Below are 21,925 nucleotides of genomic sequence, written 5' to 3'. Positions count from 1 at the left end.
CAGTTCACTGTATAATGAGACACATACTAAGTTGATCGCCAACACAAAATTGCTTGTCATTGGCCCAAGCTTGATAATCAACGTTGAGTCCAACCTTTGTCGTCACTAACAATAAACAACTTGGTTATAACTGAAATAGCTAGAGGTGCTACCATTGCTAGGAGGAAGATAATGCTCCACTTGTTAATAACCATTTTTAACCACAGGGGTGGTGTCTGATTGGTTTGAGCTTGGCTCCAAATGTCAAAAGTACCAAGAGGTCTCAGGTTCAAATCCAAGAAGGAATAAAAATCCCCTTGTGGCCACGGAGGTTCAAATGCGGTGACTCCGGGCTATCTGCAAAGCAGGTGGTCGACCTAAGATTAGTCGGCTCGTATAGCGGGTTGGATATCCAGGTTAATCGGGAAGAAAAAAAAACCATTTTTGATTCTCTTATAAGTCATAACTATAATATCCTTCTGGTTATCTGTTTATATCTGTGAAGTGGAATTTAGATAATTAAAGTGGATATTTATAGAAAGAAAGAAAAAACTAAATAAACATTGAACAAGTTTTTAACCGCATGGTATCAACTGTTTGGTGGACCAAGTTGTGAATGTGTCAGAGACATGTTAATAACATCGATGAAGATCAGTTATTGTTAAAAGACAGAATTTTGGGATAAAAATATAAAAGGGTTATTCAGTAAATTAGCTACTATTGAAGGGATAAAATTTAACCAATTTTGTAGACTTTTAAACAAATTTAGCTACCGTAACTTTATGAGTAGAGTCATCTTTTTTTTTTAATACGTTTATTGAATTTTAGTAAGCTTAATTATTAAATAAATTTATATAATTATTTTAAATAAATAAAAATATTTATTAATCTTCTTTTATTACTTAAAATACATTAAATAAAATTTGGTATTTAAATAGAAATAATTGATTTATAATAAAATAAACAAAAATGATAATGATAATGATAAATGAATAAAAGTTGTAAAATATTCTTAACTTTAAAAACATATTCAAACACAATTTTTAGAACACGTAAATTATTTTATTCTAATGATTTATTATTAAATAATCATACATAAAACGTGTATTCAAAAACCAATTTAAGAGTACGTTTGGTATGCAGACTACATGGGATGGGACGGGATGAGATAAACAGAAATAGTCTCATGTTTGGCATGTCATGAATAAAAAACATGGGATAAGGTGGGACTATTTTTAATTTTCATGTGACAAATCTTGATATTTCTTGTTCCACAAAAAAAAGTGGAACAACATGGGACTGAAGTTAAAATGACAATATTACCCTTGTTATTCCATTCCAATAAAAACCTAATTCATCCCATTTGTAAAAGTTCTCCTTTATACGCCTTTACGTAGCTGTTCTCATCAACAACATTTTCATGACTAAAGTTATTGGTGGCCAGTGGCAGATTCAATACATATTGGTAGGGGTCCTAGGCCCCCAACAAACCCACCAATTTAAAAAAAAAAACTATAAAAAATTTGTTTGGTACTTTTTCTTATTGTGCACTCAACAAGAATAAGACAAGGCCCCAACAAGAATAAGACAAGGGCCCTCAGCTTGATATCTTGATTGTTAATTAGTCCATTTGCAGCACACATTTATATTTTTTTCGAAATACAAAATATAAAAATTATACACATAGATGAATTAGTAAAAAGTCATCTGAAAATCGACTTGAATAAGTTATCTTTATTCGGTTAACTGAACCGTTTAAGTCGAAAAGGAAAATCCAAAACCGTTTTCATCCGAATGAATTTTGAATTACTTTTCTACACGATTACACCCCTAAGTGTGCCCCCTACTTTAAAATATGTTGGATCCGCCACTGCTGGTGGCCTCTTTTATATCTTTCAATGGGATTATGTAGTCAACCAATTCTTGAAGGAGCAACATGAAGTTTCAGTTTATCAGATAAGTTTGGGAGAGAGAAAAAAGAGATTAATTGCAAGTACAATCTAAAAGAATAAATCGTGGTTACAAATGACGAAAGTGAAGGGGTCGATTGATGAGGTTTAGAACCCATATACAATCATTATATAATATAAAATAACATTAAACAACATTTAGGGTAATATGGTCATTTTAACAGTTTTGTCATGTCTTGTACTAATCGTACCAAACATAGAACATATAATTAGTCTTGTCCTGTCCCATCTTATTTGCTTACCAAACACTACCTGAAGTAAAAGTTTTTATTAGTATCTTATATGTGATTTTTTAAAAGATAGTCATTTACACTGTTTATTATTTTTTTTAATTTCCTGAGACACTTATTTCTTGTTGTCCTCTTATCTGATAAAAGGTAAACCAACATCTTATTTGCCTCTTATTGTTTTCCAGACATTCTGTAACGACGTTTTTCAATCGGTTAACCTTAAATGGATCCTTTCTCTCAAGTGATTCTTGCCAAATCGATCACCACCTCTCTCAATTGATGTATTTTAATAGGATTTACAAGTGTTAAATATCGTTAATGACATATTTTCGTTTAAATGGATGCTAATTATGTAATTTTGATGTAAATTTTGGTAATGATGAGGAATAAATATATGAAATTGTATAAATTTATCTATAAATTCAATACTATAATTTTCCGATGAACAAAATAGATAATTTAAACAAATTGACATTTATCAATTTACAGAAACAAACAGTCTTTTTGATTCAGATTTCAGACTTTCGCTCCGACTTTTATCAATAAGAAGTGAAATAAGACTTTAAACTTCTAGCACCTCTTAAAAAACTGACACCTAAATATAAAATTATGTATTCATGCAATAAGCGTTGTCCATCTTTACAGTCGATGTTACCAATAATCCATACAAGAACACGATCCGTTCTCAAAATGATGAAATCGTTTTCGATCTCTTACAATAATTTTTCGATCGTATATTCTAGAAACGAGTTTAATAGCCGTGTGACAGTCGTCGCATATCCGAAGATTCTTAACAACCTTAACTGTTGTTTCACGCCTCGTGCTTATCAACCCGAAAGCGACCGCGATCTTCTCGCTATGATGACGTAAAACCGATTCTTTCTCGGTGTCCTCCATTCTCAGGTGAACTTGAGTCATGTCGGGTTTGTACCCGACCAGACTCAACTTCTCCGTCATTTCTTCCAACATCATATGAATTTCTTTTGCTTTTTTATGCGATTCATCTTGAACAACAAACTCATGAATCGCCCCATTGACCTCGATCCAACTACACCCGGGGTCTTTCTTAACGTCGTTTTGCTTCATTTTCAACCTCGTTTGCATAACCCCGTCCCAATTCGCCAACGAGGCATACATGTTAGACAAAGCTACATATGGGGCCCCGTCTTCTGGATCGATCTCCAAAAGACGGTTCCCCATACGTTCACCTATCTCAATGTTCCCATGCTTCTTGCAAGCACCGAGTAAGGCTTTTAGAACAACGTCGTCGGGTTCACCCGGCATTTTGAGGATTAGCTCTTCGGCGTCTTTTAGCCGGCCTGCACGACCAAGTAGATCAACCATACATCCGTAATGCTCGATTCTTGGTTCTAGTCCAACAGTTTGAACCAATTGGTTGAAAATTGACATCCCTTGGTCGACTAAACCCGCATGGCTACATGCAGTTAAAACGCTGATGTAGGTTACATCTGTTGGTGAAATCCCGTTTTCTTGCATCCTTTTAAAATGGTTGAGAGCATCAGTAGCTCGACCGTGGATTGCGAGCCCGGTGATTATTGAATTCCAAGTGATTACGTTCTTTTTAGCGAGAGATTCGAAGAGCTGAACTGCCTCCTCAATGCTTCCACATTTGGAATACATATCGATCAGAGCAGAACCGAGCACCGGATTGATGTTTATGCAGTTCTTGAGTGCGTAGAAATACACCCATTTTCCGATCTCGAGTGCACCAATTCTTGATATCGCCGGTAGTACACTAATCAAAGTAATGTAATTCGGGATTGCAACATCATCTTCGATCTGCATTTGCCGGAATAATTCTATTGATTCCATGAAAAACCCATTTTGTGCGTACCCAGAAATCATGGAATTCCAAGAGACCACACTTCGTTGAGGCATTTTATCGAACAGGTTCCGTGCAAGTTCGAGTTCCCCAAGTCTAATGTAACCATCGATCATCACGTTCCATAAAACAGTTTCACCCATTGTTGAATTCATGTTTTTTGAATCAAAAAGCATATGGGCATCGTTCATGGCACCACACATGACGTACATTCGAACCAAATTACTCAACACAAACCCATCATTCTCTAATCCGTGCTTCAATACAACACAATGAGTTTGCTTGCCTTCTTCGAGCCTAGCAGTTTTGGCGCAAGCTTTAAGCACAGACGGAAACGTAAACTTATTGGGTTTCACAAACTCGTTGCCATTTTCGACCATTTGGTTAAACAGAATGAAGGATTCTAATGGATCATCGCTATCGCAAAAAGCTCTAATGATGGTGTTCCACGAGAAGCAATTGGGTTGGTTCATTTGGTCGAATAAAAGACGGGCGTACCGGAGGTCACTGTGAGGTGGGTCGGAAAGGGCGTAGAAACGGAGAAGCTCGGCGGAAGCACGTGGGTCTCGAATGCGTCCAGTTTTGATGAGTTTGGCGTGTATTTGAATGAAATCCAGATTGGTCTTGCATTGTTTGAGCTCCGTAGATGGGTGTGGTGATCGACCGGTGAGGGTAGAGACGGCGGCGACGGTGGTGGAAGGTTGCAGAACCGTCAAGTTCATAACAGCTTAACTAATTGGCGTCCGAGGTACCAGCCGAGCCGGGTGATAAGAAGTGGCAACTGGGCTTCAAATGTGTAGCTAGTTAGAGTTGTTTATTAACCTCTTAATAGTTATATTAAGAGGTAATTTTTGAATCGTTAAGAAGTGAATCTTGTTTGATAAAAAAAATATGTTTATTAATGGTTCTAAAACCATTTAAATTGTTTTATATCATGGATCTCCATTAATTATTAAAAGCCTTAATTTCATTGTACACAATTACCAAATAATTATATTTTATTTTGTATTATATTACAAGAGTCTATTAATCATTTTATACAAATCATTCAACAATTACCCAACAACCCCTTAGCCTTTGAAGCAAAATTTCAGAATCTCAAATTCACTTTTTAGTTGGTTAAAATGTATAAAATCACAACCTATTTTTAAAAAAATATTTAATATTGTATTTTAATTTTTTTTCTTATTAAAACAATATATTTTGAGAGTATTTTTTTATTAGTGCATTGTACTTTAAAAAATCTATTTATGATAACAATAGATAACTTGTTACTTTTTAAAGCGGTTGACTCTTTACGTTTTTTTGTTTACTTGACTTAAATGAGATAATATGGATGACACATTGTTTTGATGAGACAACAAAAAAAAACCTCTTATCAAAGGGCCTTTGACCTAGCGGTATCGTAGCTCTTGACCTTCTAGGAGGTCAGAGATTCAAACCTCACCATATATGAAGAAGGTATGTGATTTTATTTGTTGCATTTGCCGTATATAAATATTATATACTTAAAAAAACCTCTTTTAAATTATTTTTAATGACTTTCACTTTTCCTTGCCACAATTTAACAAAAACATTTCAGTTTTTTTTTTAACTTTTTTTATTGAATTATATGCAAATTAAATATTCTAAAGTAAAATATTTATTAAAAAAATAGGATATATTATTTTGGAAATAACTATTTTGTTTCTTGTTTTATTTTGTTCCAAAAAAAATATATCTTTTAACGTTTTTTTAAATATTAGCGAGATAATTTGAGCTCTACAAATTTTCTAAATATTGTTATATTGATGAATAATTAAAAAAAATGTAATTAAATATAATTATATGCCAAGTAAAAAAAATTAAATAAGTATGATATATTCGTTAAAAAATAAATATATTTTAAGTAAAAAAATTGAAAAAAAAACATAACAATTCTTGTTTTTATTTTTCAAAAAATACAATTTTTTTTTAAAAATGTTAGGGAGATAGATCGTGTTTTATTAGTCTTATTAATATTGGTCTATTATTGAATAATTTAGAAATTTTCTAATTCATTTAATATATTTATTAAATAATATGTAATTTTTTTTTTTCAAAATATAATGTTGTAATAAAAAATATGATGTCAGCAAAATTTCACAGGTGGACATCCCATGTAGACAATGACATGAGATTGAAACCTGATAATTTGTGTCATATCAACTTAATTCAAATCAAAAGGTTACCGATTGCTATAATCTCGATTATGGGAGATTAAATTTAGGATTAGAAAAGGATACTAAATTTAATCCTAAATTTAGGTATTATGTTTGACTAAATATACAATGTTTAAATGATAAATATTAAAATCTAAAGTACAATGTTGTAATAGGAACAGACAATGTTATAATAAAATAATTTTAAAAGTACAATGTTGTAATAAAAAATGTCACGTCAGTGATATGGTATATGTGGACAACCTTCATAGATAGTGAGGTGACATGAAACATGGTATAATTAGTAAATTTAAATCAAAAGGTTATCCAATGCTATAATAGATAATATTCCAAAGTACAATGTCTTAATAAAAAATAATTTAAAAGTACATTATTGTAATAAAAAAAACCTGAATGTACACTGCTATAATAAGAGAATTTATAAAAGTAGGTTGTTATTTCATATATTTTACCCAATTGTAATAAATACTTAACCTATAAAATATATATGTAAAGATGTGTTGACAGAGTTGTTAAACATTGCACTTGAATATATCCCTTTCATGAATACACATAAACATCGATCATTAGCTACCTTTCCACTTCCGACGTGTTACCATTCAACGCCAAAGCATAGATGGAAGAGCAAGATTCTTTTTAATCCATATTACCAAATACAAATTGAAAGCTACATACAGTTTTGCTATGAACACTCATCAGTCACAAGATTGCACAAGAAATGAAATGACAAGTACTGTTATAGTCACGTAGGATTAGAATTTGCAAGTGCAAGCGATAGTAAAACACTTTTTTCCATGAGAGCCCATGGAAAGATCATATTTAACCACCGTTGTTGCACATCCACATGTCCTGAAGCAGAGGAATGTCCAAGATTCTGTGTTTTCCATGTTGCTAAAGACAGACATCCAACTGCTACCAAAAAAACTTCACCCAAGATTCAAAGAAGAGCCCAGTTGAATATTGAATTCGGGCTTTCATTTGCTCCTTCGGGATGCGATTGACTCTTTTAGCTTGCTGGGTCCTATTCATTAAAAGACTGTTGGACAGAAACTAGACCTAAGATTATTAATAGCGCATGTTTTTATCATTTTTATCACACTTTGATATGAATGGTGGATTGAGAACAGTAATTAGCGCTTTCATTTTCAAATTCAAATAACATAAGCAATAGAACTTTAATTTTTCTCGAAAATGCATACGAGCCAACATCAAAAGATATACCACAACAGATTGAAAGTCTGTGGGCGGGGGCTTTGAACTATCAAATCGTGGGTTTGCTTGATTATGATATGTTAGATTTTCTGAACGTCACTTTTGAAGTTCTTCTATGTTTAGAAGTTGAACTGCAGCAGGTCATCCTCTACTCTAAAATAATTTATAATCGTACTATATGCTTGTAAATAGAAATTCTCCGAAAAAGTTAACAAATTACCAAAGATATATAAATAGCGTTATAAATTTTGGAACCCAAGTTATATTCTTAAAAGTATGAAAAAAAAATAAGATAAAGAACATAGCTCCAATTTTATAGGTTCGAATCCCGTAATATTCGCAAACTTCAAATGGCTGTAATAGGTTATCTCCAATGTACTTTATGAGAGAAAATGAACAAGGGGTCCATACACAACATCTTCAAAAAAGCCAATGGTTGAATAAAACGAAGAACTAAACCAATAAGTCGTTCATTAAAAAGGAAAATAAAACAACTTACATTTTATAAAATTACATATCAACCTTTAAGCAACCTTTAACATTATGAATCTTGATCCATCAGTACTACAGTTTCCCTTATGACAAGATTTATGTTGTCTATGCCTGAGCGAACTCCACAAATTGCATGTCTACAACAAATAACTTTGTTTTATGGTTGATCCCTCGATACTGTGCAACTTGTACATAAACTGCTTATGCCACGAAACTAATCACATCTGAACCAATCTTCAATCAGAGAGTACAAGGTAAGAAACAATTAGAACAAACTTGTTTCCAATGGGTGAGCCCGACATCCTTTTTCAAGTCACAGAGTAGAATGTACAAGCCTTAAAGAAGCATGTAAAGTAGGTGCAGAACACTCTCATAAGCCCCATTCGTGTGTTCTTAAACTAAATTGGACCATATCATGTTCATCGACCATGTTAAGAAATTACAAATAGGTTATTACAACTAAGGTGCTAAGCGGAAAAACGACATCAGTATGTAAGTGTAGGTGCACAAAGAAATCCTTGAATTAAGCCTTTAAATAGTCTGAGTCTTTTATATATATATATATATATATGTCCTGCGTTGTTGAATATCTAAAGGGTACAAGTAACAACCCAACGGTAGCTTGAGAAAGATACGACCCTTTTCTATGTGTTAATAACCATGTCCCCTTCCATGGTACCCATTCAGATGACCAAAAATGAAGATAAAGACTTTCCATTTAAAAATTACTCAACCATGCCAGAAATAGAAGTAAAATAAAAGCGATCAAACAATAAATTAAATGGTGAGTCATCAGTCCGATAGGATACACTATAAATGGAAAGGTATCAATACAAGGGCAGGGGAGAATACTACAAAATGCAAATATACTCATTACTCATCGGAGAACTTAGAAAGGAAGAATCTATCGAGATTGATCAAGAACCTATCGAGATTGGTCAAGAATCCATTTATCACTTGGTGTGTGTTTATGTGCTTACAATCATAACCTATCACCTTCATCTTCCATCGAGAACCTATCGATTGATCTATTATCTATCTGTATGTGTAAAACCATGGCGTACCACTTTTGGATTTTATTGAGACGGACCGGGAACCCATCGAGACTAATCAATAACCCATCAAGACCGATCGAGAACCCAGCGGGACTGATCAGGACCAATCTAACCCATCGAGGCCAATCGATTAATTTTTTGTGTGGTTGTGTATGTAAAATCATAACTTACCATCTTCATTTTCATCGAGACCAGTTGAGAACATATCGATTGATTTATTGCGTGTTTGTTTATGTAACACCATAGTCTACAACTTTTAGTGTTTGTAGAGATGGATCGGGAACCTATCGAGACATATCGAGAACTTATCACGATCAATCGAGAACCCAATAAAGAAAGAAAAGAAAAGAAAAACTAAAGTATGTAGAGCTGAAACTGTAGTATATTAATAATAAACTTCATGTATATGTATATAAATATTATGATGAAAATTAATATTAATGATGAATATCATACTGATGTTTGAATATTGAAGAGTTGTTCTATATACTTGAACAAACATAAATAATTATGATTAATAATATTTATTTTAATAATGAATGTCATATTGAAAATGTATATTAATGATGAATGTCATAGTGATGTACGTATACTGAAATTTTGATGAAAATACATAACTATTTATGATGAATATTATAATGAGTTGTATATTCATGATGAATATTATACTGATGTTATATATTAATATTTTGTTGTATACATGTGAATGTGCATAAATACTTATGATGGATATTAAATAGATATACCATTGTACATTAAAAAACGGTTAAAACCAAAAAAACTATATCAAAATGGATATCAAATTTGAAGATAATGGAATGCTTGTTTTTTGATATATTTTGTTTGATTAAAATATTAGTTATTTTAAGTTAATTTAGTTTAAAAATTAAGGGGGTAAAAGTTTTTTTATTAAAAAAAATAAAAAGTCAAATAAGGTAGACATGTCATTCAAGTTTGAAATCAATTCCATTTTTGCCCCTAATCCCTTCTAAATTAACCATTGATTAGTTTTTTTTTTTTTTTTTAATTAATGGTCATGACTTGCCCTTTGGTTTACAGTGGGAAATTGGTTTTTATTTGAACTTAATCGTGTATATATATATATATATATATATATATATATATATATATATATAAGCTTAATTATTTGAGAACTCCAAAATTTATGAAATCGATGAGATTCATCTTAAGCCACTAATATAATTAATATTATTAATTGATGATATAACTAAGGAAATAATTTCGTTAATTAATAAATAAAAAATGATGCATTTTTTTAATGAAATTTCATACATATCTCTTTATCTCTCCTCTCTCCGCATTAACCAACACACTTGCACAATTAAATGTGCATATATTGTGAGCACGATATAAACAACATTAAGAAATCTCTTAGTAGAATGTTCACAAAGTTCACATGATGTTCACAAGTGATATGTTAAGATTTAGTTTTGTTGATTGGTATTCACATTATATTCAGAAGTTCTACCATATATCATACAAGTAGAATGTGTTCACAAACTATAATAGTATTTTTAAGAAAATATTCACAATAATGATCAATTTGTCCATTTTCAGTTATACATGTGTACGTGTATATCTGTTATGGAGAGAGAGGGAGAGATTCTCAATTTATATGGGATTTTATTTTTAAGTTAATTTTTTGTGGTTTAAATTAGATCTCACGGATTTTAACAATTATAAAGTTCTTCAAAAATGCTCCCTGTATTAACAACTACTTTATGCATTCAATCTTAAAATATTTTAATCTACAATTAAAATAACATATAGTACAAGTTACCAGTGCACATTATTATATTTTCTTTTCATGTTTCCAAGATACTTTTAACACATTTCACTCATGCCTTCACCCTCTCATACATTTATGTCTTCTCCCCATCCCCCAAGGTGAGATTCAAACTGATATACACCATGCGTTATTAAAAGTTCTCTCATTCATCTCTCATTCAATTGCTCTAGAACTCTCGGTCTCGCTCTCCATCTCTTGATTCTTTGCTCTTGGTGTAAATCGAACACATTTGTGGAGTCATTTAAATATGTTGGATTTTAAATATATTATATTTTAAACTATCATACAATTTTTTCATCGCCAGACTGTAATTAAAACCATAACTCTTACTTATTCAAATTGTATTAATATGTAAAGACCAAGTGTAACTTATATCATCGTTAAATYTTCTCTAATAAAACCAATAAAACTTCAAAATCGTTACAATTCATGGCTTCCGTCACATTGCGTGGGTACACAACTAGTCTTATAGAAATATACAGACCATAATAAATAAACTCTTATTATTTTTATAAATATTTCATTCAACCAACTCCTATAATTTATCCTCGACGGAAGTAAGAAAGTTTGCCGGCAAACCAACCTTTTCACACTTGCAAATCATCTCCATTCTCCGACATGTTTATTCAGTTTTGAGTCCCAATATAAATCTGAAAGGAAAGGAAAGGCACTTGGATTACGTATTTTTTTGGGGAGATGATATTGTGTGCAAATGTATACAATATTTGTGTTTTTTAAAGGAAAATGGTAAAAAGACTATATTATCCCTGATTTAATGGGGTCGATCAGATTAAGAAACAAAATGAAATCAGATATTTATGATAGATGATTAAGAATGGTTTATATGGTTTATTAGAATTAAATGATCTGTAAATGAAACTTTCTCTCTATATATAGTTTTTATGTTTTTAATAGAGAACGGTGAAAGAACCATATTTTCCTTGATTTCAAGGGCGGATCCTGCCTTTAAGCATTGGGGGAAAGGCTCATAGTCAAAAACAAAAAACATTTGTTGACTAACTTAAATTTTCTATTTTCATGCTCGTCTTATATTGTTTCCCCTTAGTCCCATATGGCCATATGCTTCCCTCCCCCAAGTTTCATCCAATGTGCCCCCACTCCATTAATTTCATGGACCTGCCACTGCTTGATTTAATGGGGAACTGATTAGTGAAGTTAGATCAAAGAAGCTAATCTATAACTTTTGATAAAAACTCTTAAAAATTATTCTTTATGCATGAAATATTGTTTATTAATACATAAAACTTAAAATTTGAGATTACAAGTAAATTGTGCGTAAGTACAACTTATTAAAGATCTATTTTTGAATTCGTATAACTAACCATAGATAAACATAATCAAATACATAATAAACATTTCATTTTAAATATAAAAAAATTACAATATAATTAAGATAATCATTGAGTTTTACCAGAACCATTATCTTTATAAAAAATATATTGTTAACCCAAAAATAAGTTAATTCGCTATTAGACCTAAATTAAATTATAATGAAAAATTGAATTAAAGAAATTGTAAAAAAAAAAACGAGAACATGTTCAAATTTATTTTTATTCAAAAGTAAAAACATTATCTTTATCAAAAATCACATAAAACCATATTATATATCAACAAAGATAAAAAATAAAATGAAACATTAAAATGAAGATGTATTGCACGAGTACCCTTTTAATTTACTAGAATGGTACTCGCGCAATGCAGCGAGATACATCTTGATTTTAATGTTTCGTTTTATATTTTGGCTCTATCGATGTTATAATGCGATTTTATGTGGTTTTGAGAAAAAAATAAAATGTTTTTTTTTTGAATGAAATATTATAAATTTTTTTTAAAATAAGCGAAATTAGTATTAAATAAACTATTTAAAAGTCCTATTTTTTATGTAATTTCTTTAATTAATTTTTTAATTATAATTTAATTTAWCTTTAATAATGAAATAATTTATTTTTGATTTAATACTATAAATTTTATAAATATAATAATTAAGTATTCTGTTAAATTCAATGACTATCCTAATTATATTTTGAATTTTTTTTATTTTTAAAATAAGATGTTTATTATGTATTTGATTATATTTATCTGCAGTTAGTTACACGAATTCAGATATAGAGCTTTAATAAATTGTACTTATACACAATCTACTTGCAATCTTGAGTTTTAAGTAATATGCATTAATAAACAGTATTTTATGCATAAAAAATGGTTTTTAAAAGTTTTTTGTCAAATGCTTTATAATATAATATAGATAATAAAAGTGAAACTTTGAGGATCATATATGTAATTATTTAATTTTGTAGACCTGATCTATAATTCTCATATAACCAAGGGACTAAATCTGTAATTTACGCTTTATACTATTACTAGTTAAAAAGTTTGTACTTACAAACCTGGTCCATATAGCTACTGGACACGCAACGAGTAGATATTAAATTGGTCATATGCGTGCGTTGACCCCGTTCCGTCAACGTTTTTATCCAACCGTCGCTTTATTTCACGTGAAACTTTTTTTTTTTTTTTGATATTGGGTTGTTTGTTTATCTCTTAATAGTTTCATTAAGAGGTAATCTTTAAATCGTTAAGAGATGAATTTTGTTTGACAAAAAAAAAATTATGCCTCTTAATGATTCTAAAACCCTCTAAAGTCTGAATGATTTTGTATTCTAGGTCTCCCTTAACCATTTAGAGCCCTAATTTCATTATAAACAATTATCAAACAATTATATTTCATTTTACACTATATTATGAGAGCCTCTTAATCATTCTGACCACTTAATGGTTCTGCACAAAACCATTCAACAACTGCTAAACAGCCACTATCATTCTTTTTTGATTAAAAACAAAGGGTTTGAACATGTAATTATTACCACTTTTAACAAATAGTAGAAGAGTACTCGTGTAATGCAGCGAGTTACATCTTGATTTTAATATTTTATTCTATTATTAATCTCAGTCGATGTTATAATATGTTCTTATGTGATTTTGAAAAAGCGATGATGTTTTTATTTTTTAATAAAATATAAATTTAAAGATATCATAAAAATTTGACAAAAATATATCAATATTAGTATCAAATTAACTATTTAAAATTCCTCATTTTTTGTGTAATTTTTTAATTCAATTTTTTAATTATAATTTAATTTAGATTGTATAACGAAGTAATTTATATTTGGTTTAATAATATAATTTTCTTATAAATATAATAATTAGTTATTTTGTTAGAACTCGATAATTATCCTAATTATATATTTAAAATGAGATGTTTATTCTTCATTTGATTATGTTTATCCGCAGTTAGTTACACGAATTCAAACATAGAGCTTTAATAAGTTGTACTTATGCATAATTTACTTGTAATTTTGAATTTTAAGTAATATGCATCAATATACAGTACTTCATGCATAAAAATGATTTTTAAGAGTTTTTGTCAAATGTTTTATAATATAGTATAGATAATCAGTAAATATATAAAATTATTAAATAACTACTAGAAGGGTATCCAGACAATGCAACAAGATACATCTTGATTTTAATGTTTCGTCTTATATTTTTAGTTCTATCGATATTAAATACGATTTTATATGGTATTGAAAAAAAAAATTGTAGTAATAATATATTTACAGGTGATGTGGAAAAGGAAGATTTTAGGAGAATAAAAGGTTCCGTTGACTAATTATATGACAATAATACTAAAAAGATGAAAAGAAAATGAGTGGATTGAAGCGCCTCAACCCACTACCTACGCCACACTCTCCCTCTTTCTCTCTGCAATCACTTGTCTTTTTAGTAGAAAAATATATACACAACCTTTGACTAACTACACAAAGACTATTCCCTACCCACAACTCCAACTCCCCCAAAGAAACTAATTCAGAATCCCCATTTTCAAGACTTCCTTTCAGTTAGGGATTTGGGTTTTTCATTTCTTGATTTCATCTCTGCATCTTTTTAGATACTGGTTTTGTATGTTTGAGCTGTCATCGGAGCTAGCTTTTGGGTGTTTTCTGGGTATTTTGTATTTCTTGATCTGGTTGAGTGATTGATGAGGAATCTAGGGTTTTAGGTTGACCCGATCAAGACCCGATTGTGGGAAATGGATCGGACCCTCTCTATGATCTCAGCCTCTGCTCTTCTTTGGTTTATTTTAGGGTTCTATAATCTGTCAAGGGTTTATGGAAATGCTGAAGGTGTGTGCTCTTTTCATGATTCTTGATTCTTGATTTTGACTGTATGTATTGTTGTTAATCAAGTTTAGTAACTTATTGACATTGGTTTTGTTTTCCCAATCTTAGTAGCTTTCTCTCTAATCATAGATGATGGACCTGAAGAACATAAATAGAAATTTCATAAAATTTATGATGTTTATAGCAAAACTTCATGATTCTTGAATGTTTGATTGATTCTGGATGTGTTGTTGCATGATTAAATTTGGTAAATTACTGCCATTGGTTTCCTTGAATTGTTTTCCCAATCTTAGTAGCTATCATTCGAATTACTGATAGTGGATTTGAAGAACATAAATAGAAATTTCATGAAATTTATAGTAAAACTTCATTGATTTGATGTTTAAAAGATGACCCCATAATCAATTCATATGTGCAAGACAGGTGATGCATTGAATGCTCTAAAGACACAATTAACTGATCCGAATAATGTTTTGCAAAGTTGGGATCCGACCCTCGTCAATCCGTGTACTTGGTTTCATGTTACATGCAATGGTGTGAATAGTGTCACTCGAGTGTAAGCTTATCAACCAATTTCTGCTTGCTTTTTGCATTTGGGAAATCTCATGAAGAAATTTGTGTTTGGGGTTTGTTGAACACAGTGATCTTGGAAACGCAGATTTGTCGGGTCAACTGGTTCCGCAGCTTGGTCAACTTACGAATTTACAGTATTTGTAAGTCTTTAACTTTGCCCGTTTAAGTAGTATGTGTGTTTCTTCATGTCCATACTTAGAGCATCTCTCCTTTGCACTTCATTATCGTACTATAATAAAAATCATGATATTTTGTGCTATTTGTATGTCAGTAAGCCGTGAAGAAGGCTATGTTCAGCAAAATAGCTTATAAGCTAGCTGTTAGCTGAAAACTAGTTGTTTATTTTTGATCTCTAGTGGACCTATCCGTAGGATTCAAACCCAAATGAAGTTTTGACCATCTGTTAGAGAAAAAAGCACGAATGAATCTTGTAGGATTCCCATGAAATCCTTTGATTTCTTTTGGAAGGAGATGCTTAGCTAATAAGATATCTGTTAGCTGATAAGCTAGCTAAAAACTAGTTGATAAGTTAGATGACAATGTAAAATGACCAAAGAGGAAAATGTAAGGGGGATAATTGGAAAAAAGTGAAAAAAAGCCTTAATGAACAATCCGGCTTAGGTCTTAGAAAAGTGGCTTACCAAACAGGGGCTAAGCTCAAAAAATAAGCTAGCTTATGGTTGCCAAGGATGGTCTAAAATGGCCAACGGTCAATGCACAAGTCTAAAACCATATTCATTCTAATCATGCACTTGTTTAGGTTGGTAGTACATGGTCAAGATTCGGCTTTCTTGTAACATTTTGATGCAATAGCTATAACATGTGTCATCAATCTTGAGAATTGTAAATTTATGTATGGTAGGAGGGATGACCCACAAATACAATCTTAAACCCTAAACCCTAAATCATTTATCTTTTGACTTCAAAGTTTTTGCACCATTACTAATATCGTGTTATGGACAGGGAGCTTTACAGTAATAACATCACTGGAAGAATTCCAAGTGAGCTCGGAAACTTATCAAGCTTAGTGAGTTTGGATCTTTATCTGAACCAGTTAGAAGGTGTCATTCCAGATTCATTGGGCAACCTTAAGAAACTCCGTTTCCTGTAAGATTCCACATCATCTTCATTCTCAATGCCTATTCGAGATTCTTAGTCATGATCATCCGCTAGTAAAGTACTCTCTCCGTCCCAAAATAAATGTCCACAGAGAAAAAGGTACATAGTTTTAGAAATATGTAATTATCAGCACTTTTTGAATAAAACCAAATGACAATTTTACCCTTAATAATAGACGGAGCAATGATTTAGTCCAAGGACAATCACCAAACTGGCCATTTTTGACTCAAAAATTCAAAAATGGGTAGTGCGGTGATTTTCTCGTTTGTTCTTGTCATAGTTAAGGGTAGAATTGGAAATTAGACATTTACTTTTGAAATTGGACACATATTTTGATGGCCGAGAATGTTACACGGTAAGGTAAGTGAGGGTGATGTTTCTTGCCGGTAAGCGTTTACCGTTTTGGTAAACGGCCCCTTATTTTGGGACAAACTAAAATAGAGACATGGACACTTATTTTTGGGACAGAGGGAGTATCAGTTATGATTGTCTTGGGAATCACAATGTCGTCTTTCTGCTGTTTGTGCAAGGATAGTCGTCTCAACAACAACACTTTAAGGGGAACCATTCCAAATTCGTTAACTACCATAGAATCCCTACAAGTTCTGTAAGTATAGAAGTTAGCCCGGTTTTTACTTATTTTCATACATTTTGGTTTAAAATTGTTAGATTGTTTTCCATGGCAGTGATCTATCAACCAACAATCTGAGTGGAACGGTCCCTGTAAATGGGTCATTTTCACTTTTCACACCCATCAGGTCTGCTGTTTGTTATATGGTTTGAGAGATTATGTGATGCCTTTATGCCGTTAACTGCAAACTTCTGTTCTTTCAGTTTCGCCAATAATCCTAACTTGACGGCTCCGCAAAATGTTCCACCAACTCCTGCTCCACCTAATTCCCAATCTACTTCAGGTATTTTCAAATTCTCGTTGTTATTTTACACTTTAGTTTCACATAAGTTTCGGCCATTCTATTGTGGCAAGCTGGAGGTCTTTTTGGAAACAATCTTTCTGTCTCTTGAAATAGGGGTAAGGTCTGCATACATTTTACCCCTCCTAGACTGTACCTCCAAGTGCGATATACCGAGTTTGTTTGGTATGGTTTGGTTTAAACTTAAACCATCATAGTTCTGAAAACTGGAGTTGCGGTTGACTTATCTTGACCAACTGAACAAGGGCTCAAGATTCATGATGTTTAGAAGCAAAACCGAAGGATAAACCTTTAATCACTCCCTCTATCCGAGAATAAGTAGCCTCTTTCCCATTTTTAGATGTCAAGATTAGTTGGGTAGCTATTTTCTTTACGCAATGGTTGGTTTAACCTCAATCGAGTCTGATTGTGAGCCATAAGCGGTTGATTCAACTGTCTATATATTGGACTTGACTCGCTAACCTTAAGTTCTGATCTCCAACAATAGAGAAAAATGGTGTCGGGTGGGGTGTTCTATGGTCGGGCTGGGGAGGGGGGAGAAACTATGTTTATGGACGTAAGTAGACATGCCCTCTACCCCCAAAGAGTAGCACGGTTGTTCCCATGATGACCTTGGCTTGCAGAAAAGAGCAAGCGAAAAGGTTTTGACAAAAAAGCAAAGAACCCTGCTTGAAAGACACGATGATTTTTGCAAAACTTTTAAAAGGTAAGCAACATAAGAAAAAAAGTAGGTATATTGAAACATAGAATAGGTGAGGAAAACTATTCCCATTTATCTATCGTAGGACTCTGACGACCTATCTGTCCACTCTCTAATCCTCTCTCCTTCCCATCCTCGGCCTCTCGTTCTCTGTTTCTTCTATCATCGCTATATATGTTGTGTAAAGGAAGTATTGCTTTCTGATTGTATATGCAACCGTGATATCAGTCGCCAACAGTGCCACTGGAGCTATTGCCGGAGGAGTTGCCGCTGGTGCTGCTCTACTTTTCGCAGGTCCGGCAATCGCACTTGCTTGGTGGCGCCGCAAGAAACCTCAAGATCATTTCTTTGATGTACCGGGTTAGTAAATTTACAAAACAATCGTATCGTTTTGGTTTCTAACGTGGTTTTTCCCGCTAATTTGATTTTTTTCAAATTGCAGCCGAAGAGGACCCCGAAGTTCATCTGGGACAACTGAAGAGGTTTTCTCTGCGTGAACTACAAGTTGCAACCGATCATTTTAGTAACAGAAACATTCTTGGCCGAGGTGGATTTGGTAAAGTTTACAAAGGGCGGTTAGCCGATGGCGGTTTGGTGGCCGTAAAACGGCTGAAAGAGGAGCGTACTCAAGGTGGGGAATTGCAATTTCAAACGGAGGTCGAAATGATCAGCATGGCAGTGCATCGGAATCTACTTCGGCTGCGAGGATTTTGCATGACACCAACCGAACGACTGCTCGTTTATCCCTACATGGCTAATGGCAGTGTTGCATCATGTTTACGAGGTATTTTTGCTACCATCGAGTCCTCCTCCCCTTAAATTAAAAAAGATCACTTTGATTTTTTGGCCAATAATATTCCGGCCAAAATGCATTAAAAATGCGAAGTTTGCCGTATCTATTTAGTGTAAAATTGAGTTTTTATATTTAGCATAACAAACGCTTTTTTGAAGTATATAATATTTAGAAACGGTAAATACTCCTGCACACTTCTCACCTTCCGTGAGGTTTGAACCCTTGACCTCTTGGGAGGCTAGGCAGTAGGCTCTACTGGTAACCTGGGTGCTGCTAGGCCAACGACCCTTTGGTAGCTTAACAAACGTTCAACTCTTCATATTTCTTACTCTTACCCATTTCACCGGTAAATGGTAGATCTTGTAACTATTGATGACATGGAAGCCAAGTTGTCAAGTTATATACAATAACTCTTGATTACGTGGACAAATGCCACATCAAAATCAACCAATACCGCGTAGGTTAAAATCCCGTTTAACTGGTAAAATGGGTATAAAATAGGAAGAATTGAACGTTTACACTAATTGAGATAAAAAAACTTAGTTACACTAAATAGGAATTAAGATAGGCGTCTTAACGAAAACAGTCACTCTACCCCTAGGCGCAGAGGGAAGGTGTTATACATTTCACCCCAGACAAACAGTGAAAGTTACTGAGGCTGTTTGGTTTGTTTTACTAAATAGCAACTAACGCAAAACTTTGTTACATGTTGATGCATTTTGCCCATATATCTGACACGTAAATTGGTAAATTACTGTAGATCGACCGGCTACACAAGCTGCACTTGATTGGCCAATAAGGAAACGGATCGCACTGGGGTCCGCAAGGGGCCTTGCTTATTTGCACGACCATTGTGATCCTAAGATCATTCATCGTGATGTCAAAGCTGCAAATATATTGTTGGACGAGGAGTTTGAAGCAGTGGTAGGAGATTTTGGGTTGGCTAAGCTCATGGACTATAAGGATACTCACGTTACAACCGCCGTTCGTGGTACGATCGGACACATAGCGCCAGAGTATCTTTCCACCGGGAAATCGTCAGAAAAGACCGACGTTTTCGGGTACGGTGTGATGCTTTTGGAACTCATTACCGGGCAGAGGGCTTTTGATCTTGCTCGCCTTGCCAACGATGACGAAGTCATGTTGCTTGATTGGGTAAGCTTCCTTCATTGATGTCCTTCAGAAAATTGTTGAAGTCTCACGTCAACTAGACTTTAACCATTTATCCTTAATATGAATAGGGGTTCCACATATTCTAACATGGTATCATAGTTAAGGTCTACCATCATAGGGACTCAACACACCGGGACAATCTATGTTGTGTAGCCCCTGTTGTAGGGGGTGTTAGAGCCTTATGTCGGCTAGACTTGAACCATTTCTCCTTAATATATATTGGAACCCCCTTCTCTCCCCAAGAGCTCTTTTGGAGTGTAATCTAACGGGGTTCCACATATTCTCACAAATATGGTCAAGATTTCTTGATTCTATAAATGTAATGGGGTTCCACATATTCTCACATGGTATTAGATGCAATGTCTACCACTTTAGTCGCTCGACATGCTGGGACAATCTGTGTGCTCGTCTAGGGCCGTACCCGCATCAACTAGACTTGAACCATTTCTCCTTAATACATGTTGGAAATCCCCCTGTGAAGGGCTCTTATGGGTTCCACGTATTCTTGAAGAAACGATCAAAAGATTTCTTGATTCGATACCTGTGTTTGAAAATATTCTTCAGGTGAAAGGGCTGTTGCGGGATAAGAAGCTGGAGACACTGGTGGATGCCGATTTAGAGGGTAATTATGCGGACGATGAAGTGGAACAGTTGATACAAGTAGCTCTTCTGTGCACACAGAGCACGGCATTGGAGCGACCGAAGATGTCGGAAGTGGTGCGAATGCTGGAAGGGGACGGGTTGGCGGAGAGGTGGGAGGAGTGGCAGAAAGAAGAGATTTTCCGGCAAGATTTCAACCACACGCACAATCAGAACATGGATTGGATCATGGCAGATTCAAATTACAACGTCTCCAACGAGCAATTGTCTGGTCCCAGATGATCAAACTTCAAATCCGCCCTTTTGTTTCTGGTTGTGCATATCGATCCCTTTTCGTTCATTACAATTGTGTGTAGGGTTTTTGTCGTTTTTTGCTCATGTTTATTATAGGTTGATGGTTGCTTTTGCAGCACCAATATATTTGCTAATAAACACATCATGTTGGTATCCCCAAGAACACGTTGAATCCATAAATGTCAAAAGGAATATTGCTGTTTACACCTTAAAATAGAAGTTAAAACTGAAGTAGTGGTGGTGTTGTTTTACTTTATGAAGTGTTGTTTCACACTGTGAAACATTGTATGAACATATCGGTACGCAAGAGTTTGACACAGTTAAACGACACAACGTCGATGGGTTAAAATTGACGTCGTAAACATATGCGTTGTTTTACTCTATGAAGCGTTGTTTAACATACATGTGTTTCTAATGTGAAACAATGCATTAATGTTTCATATGGTGAAACAACACATACATTAACATTGATGTGTCGTTAATCGTTGAAACGACTCCACTAATGTAAAAATGTAGTGGTGTTTCATGTTGTGAAACAATAAAGAAGTTAAATCATTGTGATATTCCATGTAAAAATGGTAATAACTAAAAAAATATCAGAAGAATGTAATAGTATTGGTATCAAATTAAAGTGAAAATAATGATCGTTTATTTAGTATAAACTTTATGCACGAAAACTCTTAAAAATCATTTTTTATGCACGGAGTACTGCTTATTGATGCATATTACTTAAAATTCAAGATTACA

The 21,925-nt window shown here is 33.2% G+C and overlaps 2 protein-coding genes across 3 annotated transcripts; one reads left to right on the top strand and one right to left on the bottom strand.

Annotated features, from left to right (window-relative positions):
• Positions 1-2,802: 2,802 nt before the first annotated feature.
• On the bottom strand, positions 2,803-4,744 carry LOC112500577 (pentatricopeptide repeat-containing protein At5g48910). The gene has a single exon (XM_025104084.1). The coding sequence runs from the start codon at positions 4,742-4,744 to the stop codon at positions 2,831-2,833; it is 1,914 nt and encodes a 637-aa protein (XP_024959852.1). The 3' UTR covers positions 2,803-2,830.
• Positions 4,745-14,903: 10,159 nt separating this feature from the next.
• LOC112500154 (BRASSINOSTEROID INSENSITIVE 1-associated receptor kinase 1-like) lies at positions 14,904-21,386 on the top strand. 2 transcript variants are annotated; one of them, XM_025103486.1, is made up of 11 exons: positions 14,904-14,997; positions 15,418-15,550; positions 15,636-15,707; positions 16,531-16,674; positions 17,222-17,293; positions 17,373-17,444; positions 17,521-17,600; positions 18,547-18,678; positions 18,761-19,102; positions 19,872-20,266; positions 20,849-21,386. In XM_025103486.1, the coding sequence occupies exons 1-11, from the start codon at positions 14,904-14,906 to the stop codon at positions 21,164-21,166; spliced, it is 1,854 nt and encodes a 617-aa protein (XP_024959254.1). In that variant the 3' UTR covers positions 21,167-21,386. The 2 variants fall into 2 exon arrangements, with proteins under 2 accessions (XP_024959254.1, XP_024959255.1); XM_025103487.1 differs by having other exon boundaries at positions 14,935-14,997; positions 15,414-15,550; positions 20,849-21,166.
• Positions 21,387-21,925: the final 539 nt, after the last annotated feature.

The sequence above is a fragment of the Cynara cardunculus genome, assembly GCF_001531365.2.
Source record: "Cynara cardunculus var. scolymus isolate 2C chromosome LG 17, CcrdV1, whole genome shotgun sequence".
NCBI classification, from domain to species: Eukaryota; Viridiplantae; Streptophyta; class Magnoliopsida; order Asterales; family Asteraceae; genus Cynara; species Cynara cardunculus.
This window is presented reverse-complemented; position numbering and strand designations above follow the sequence as displayed.

Excerpts from the sequence above, each read along its gene's own strand:
- LOC112500577 (XM_025104084.1), bottom strand. The coding sequence starts at position 4,744 with ATGAACTTGACGGTTCTGCAACCTTCCACCACCGTCGCCGCCGTCTCT.
- LOC112500154 (XM_025103486.1), top strand. The coding sequence starts at position 14,904 with ATGGATCGGACCCTCTCTATGATCTCAGCCTCTGCTCTTCTTTGGTTT. Across the intron at positions 14,998-15,417 it reads GGTTTATGGAAATGCTGAAG|GTGATGCATTGAATGCTCTA; the intron begins GTGTGTGCTCTT and ends TGTGCAAGACAG. Across the intron at positions 16,675-17,221 it reads CTTAAGAAACTCCGTTTCCT|TCGTCTCAACAACAACACTT; the intron begins GTAAGATTCCAC and ends GTGCAAGGATAG.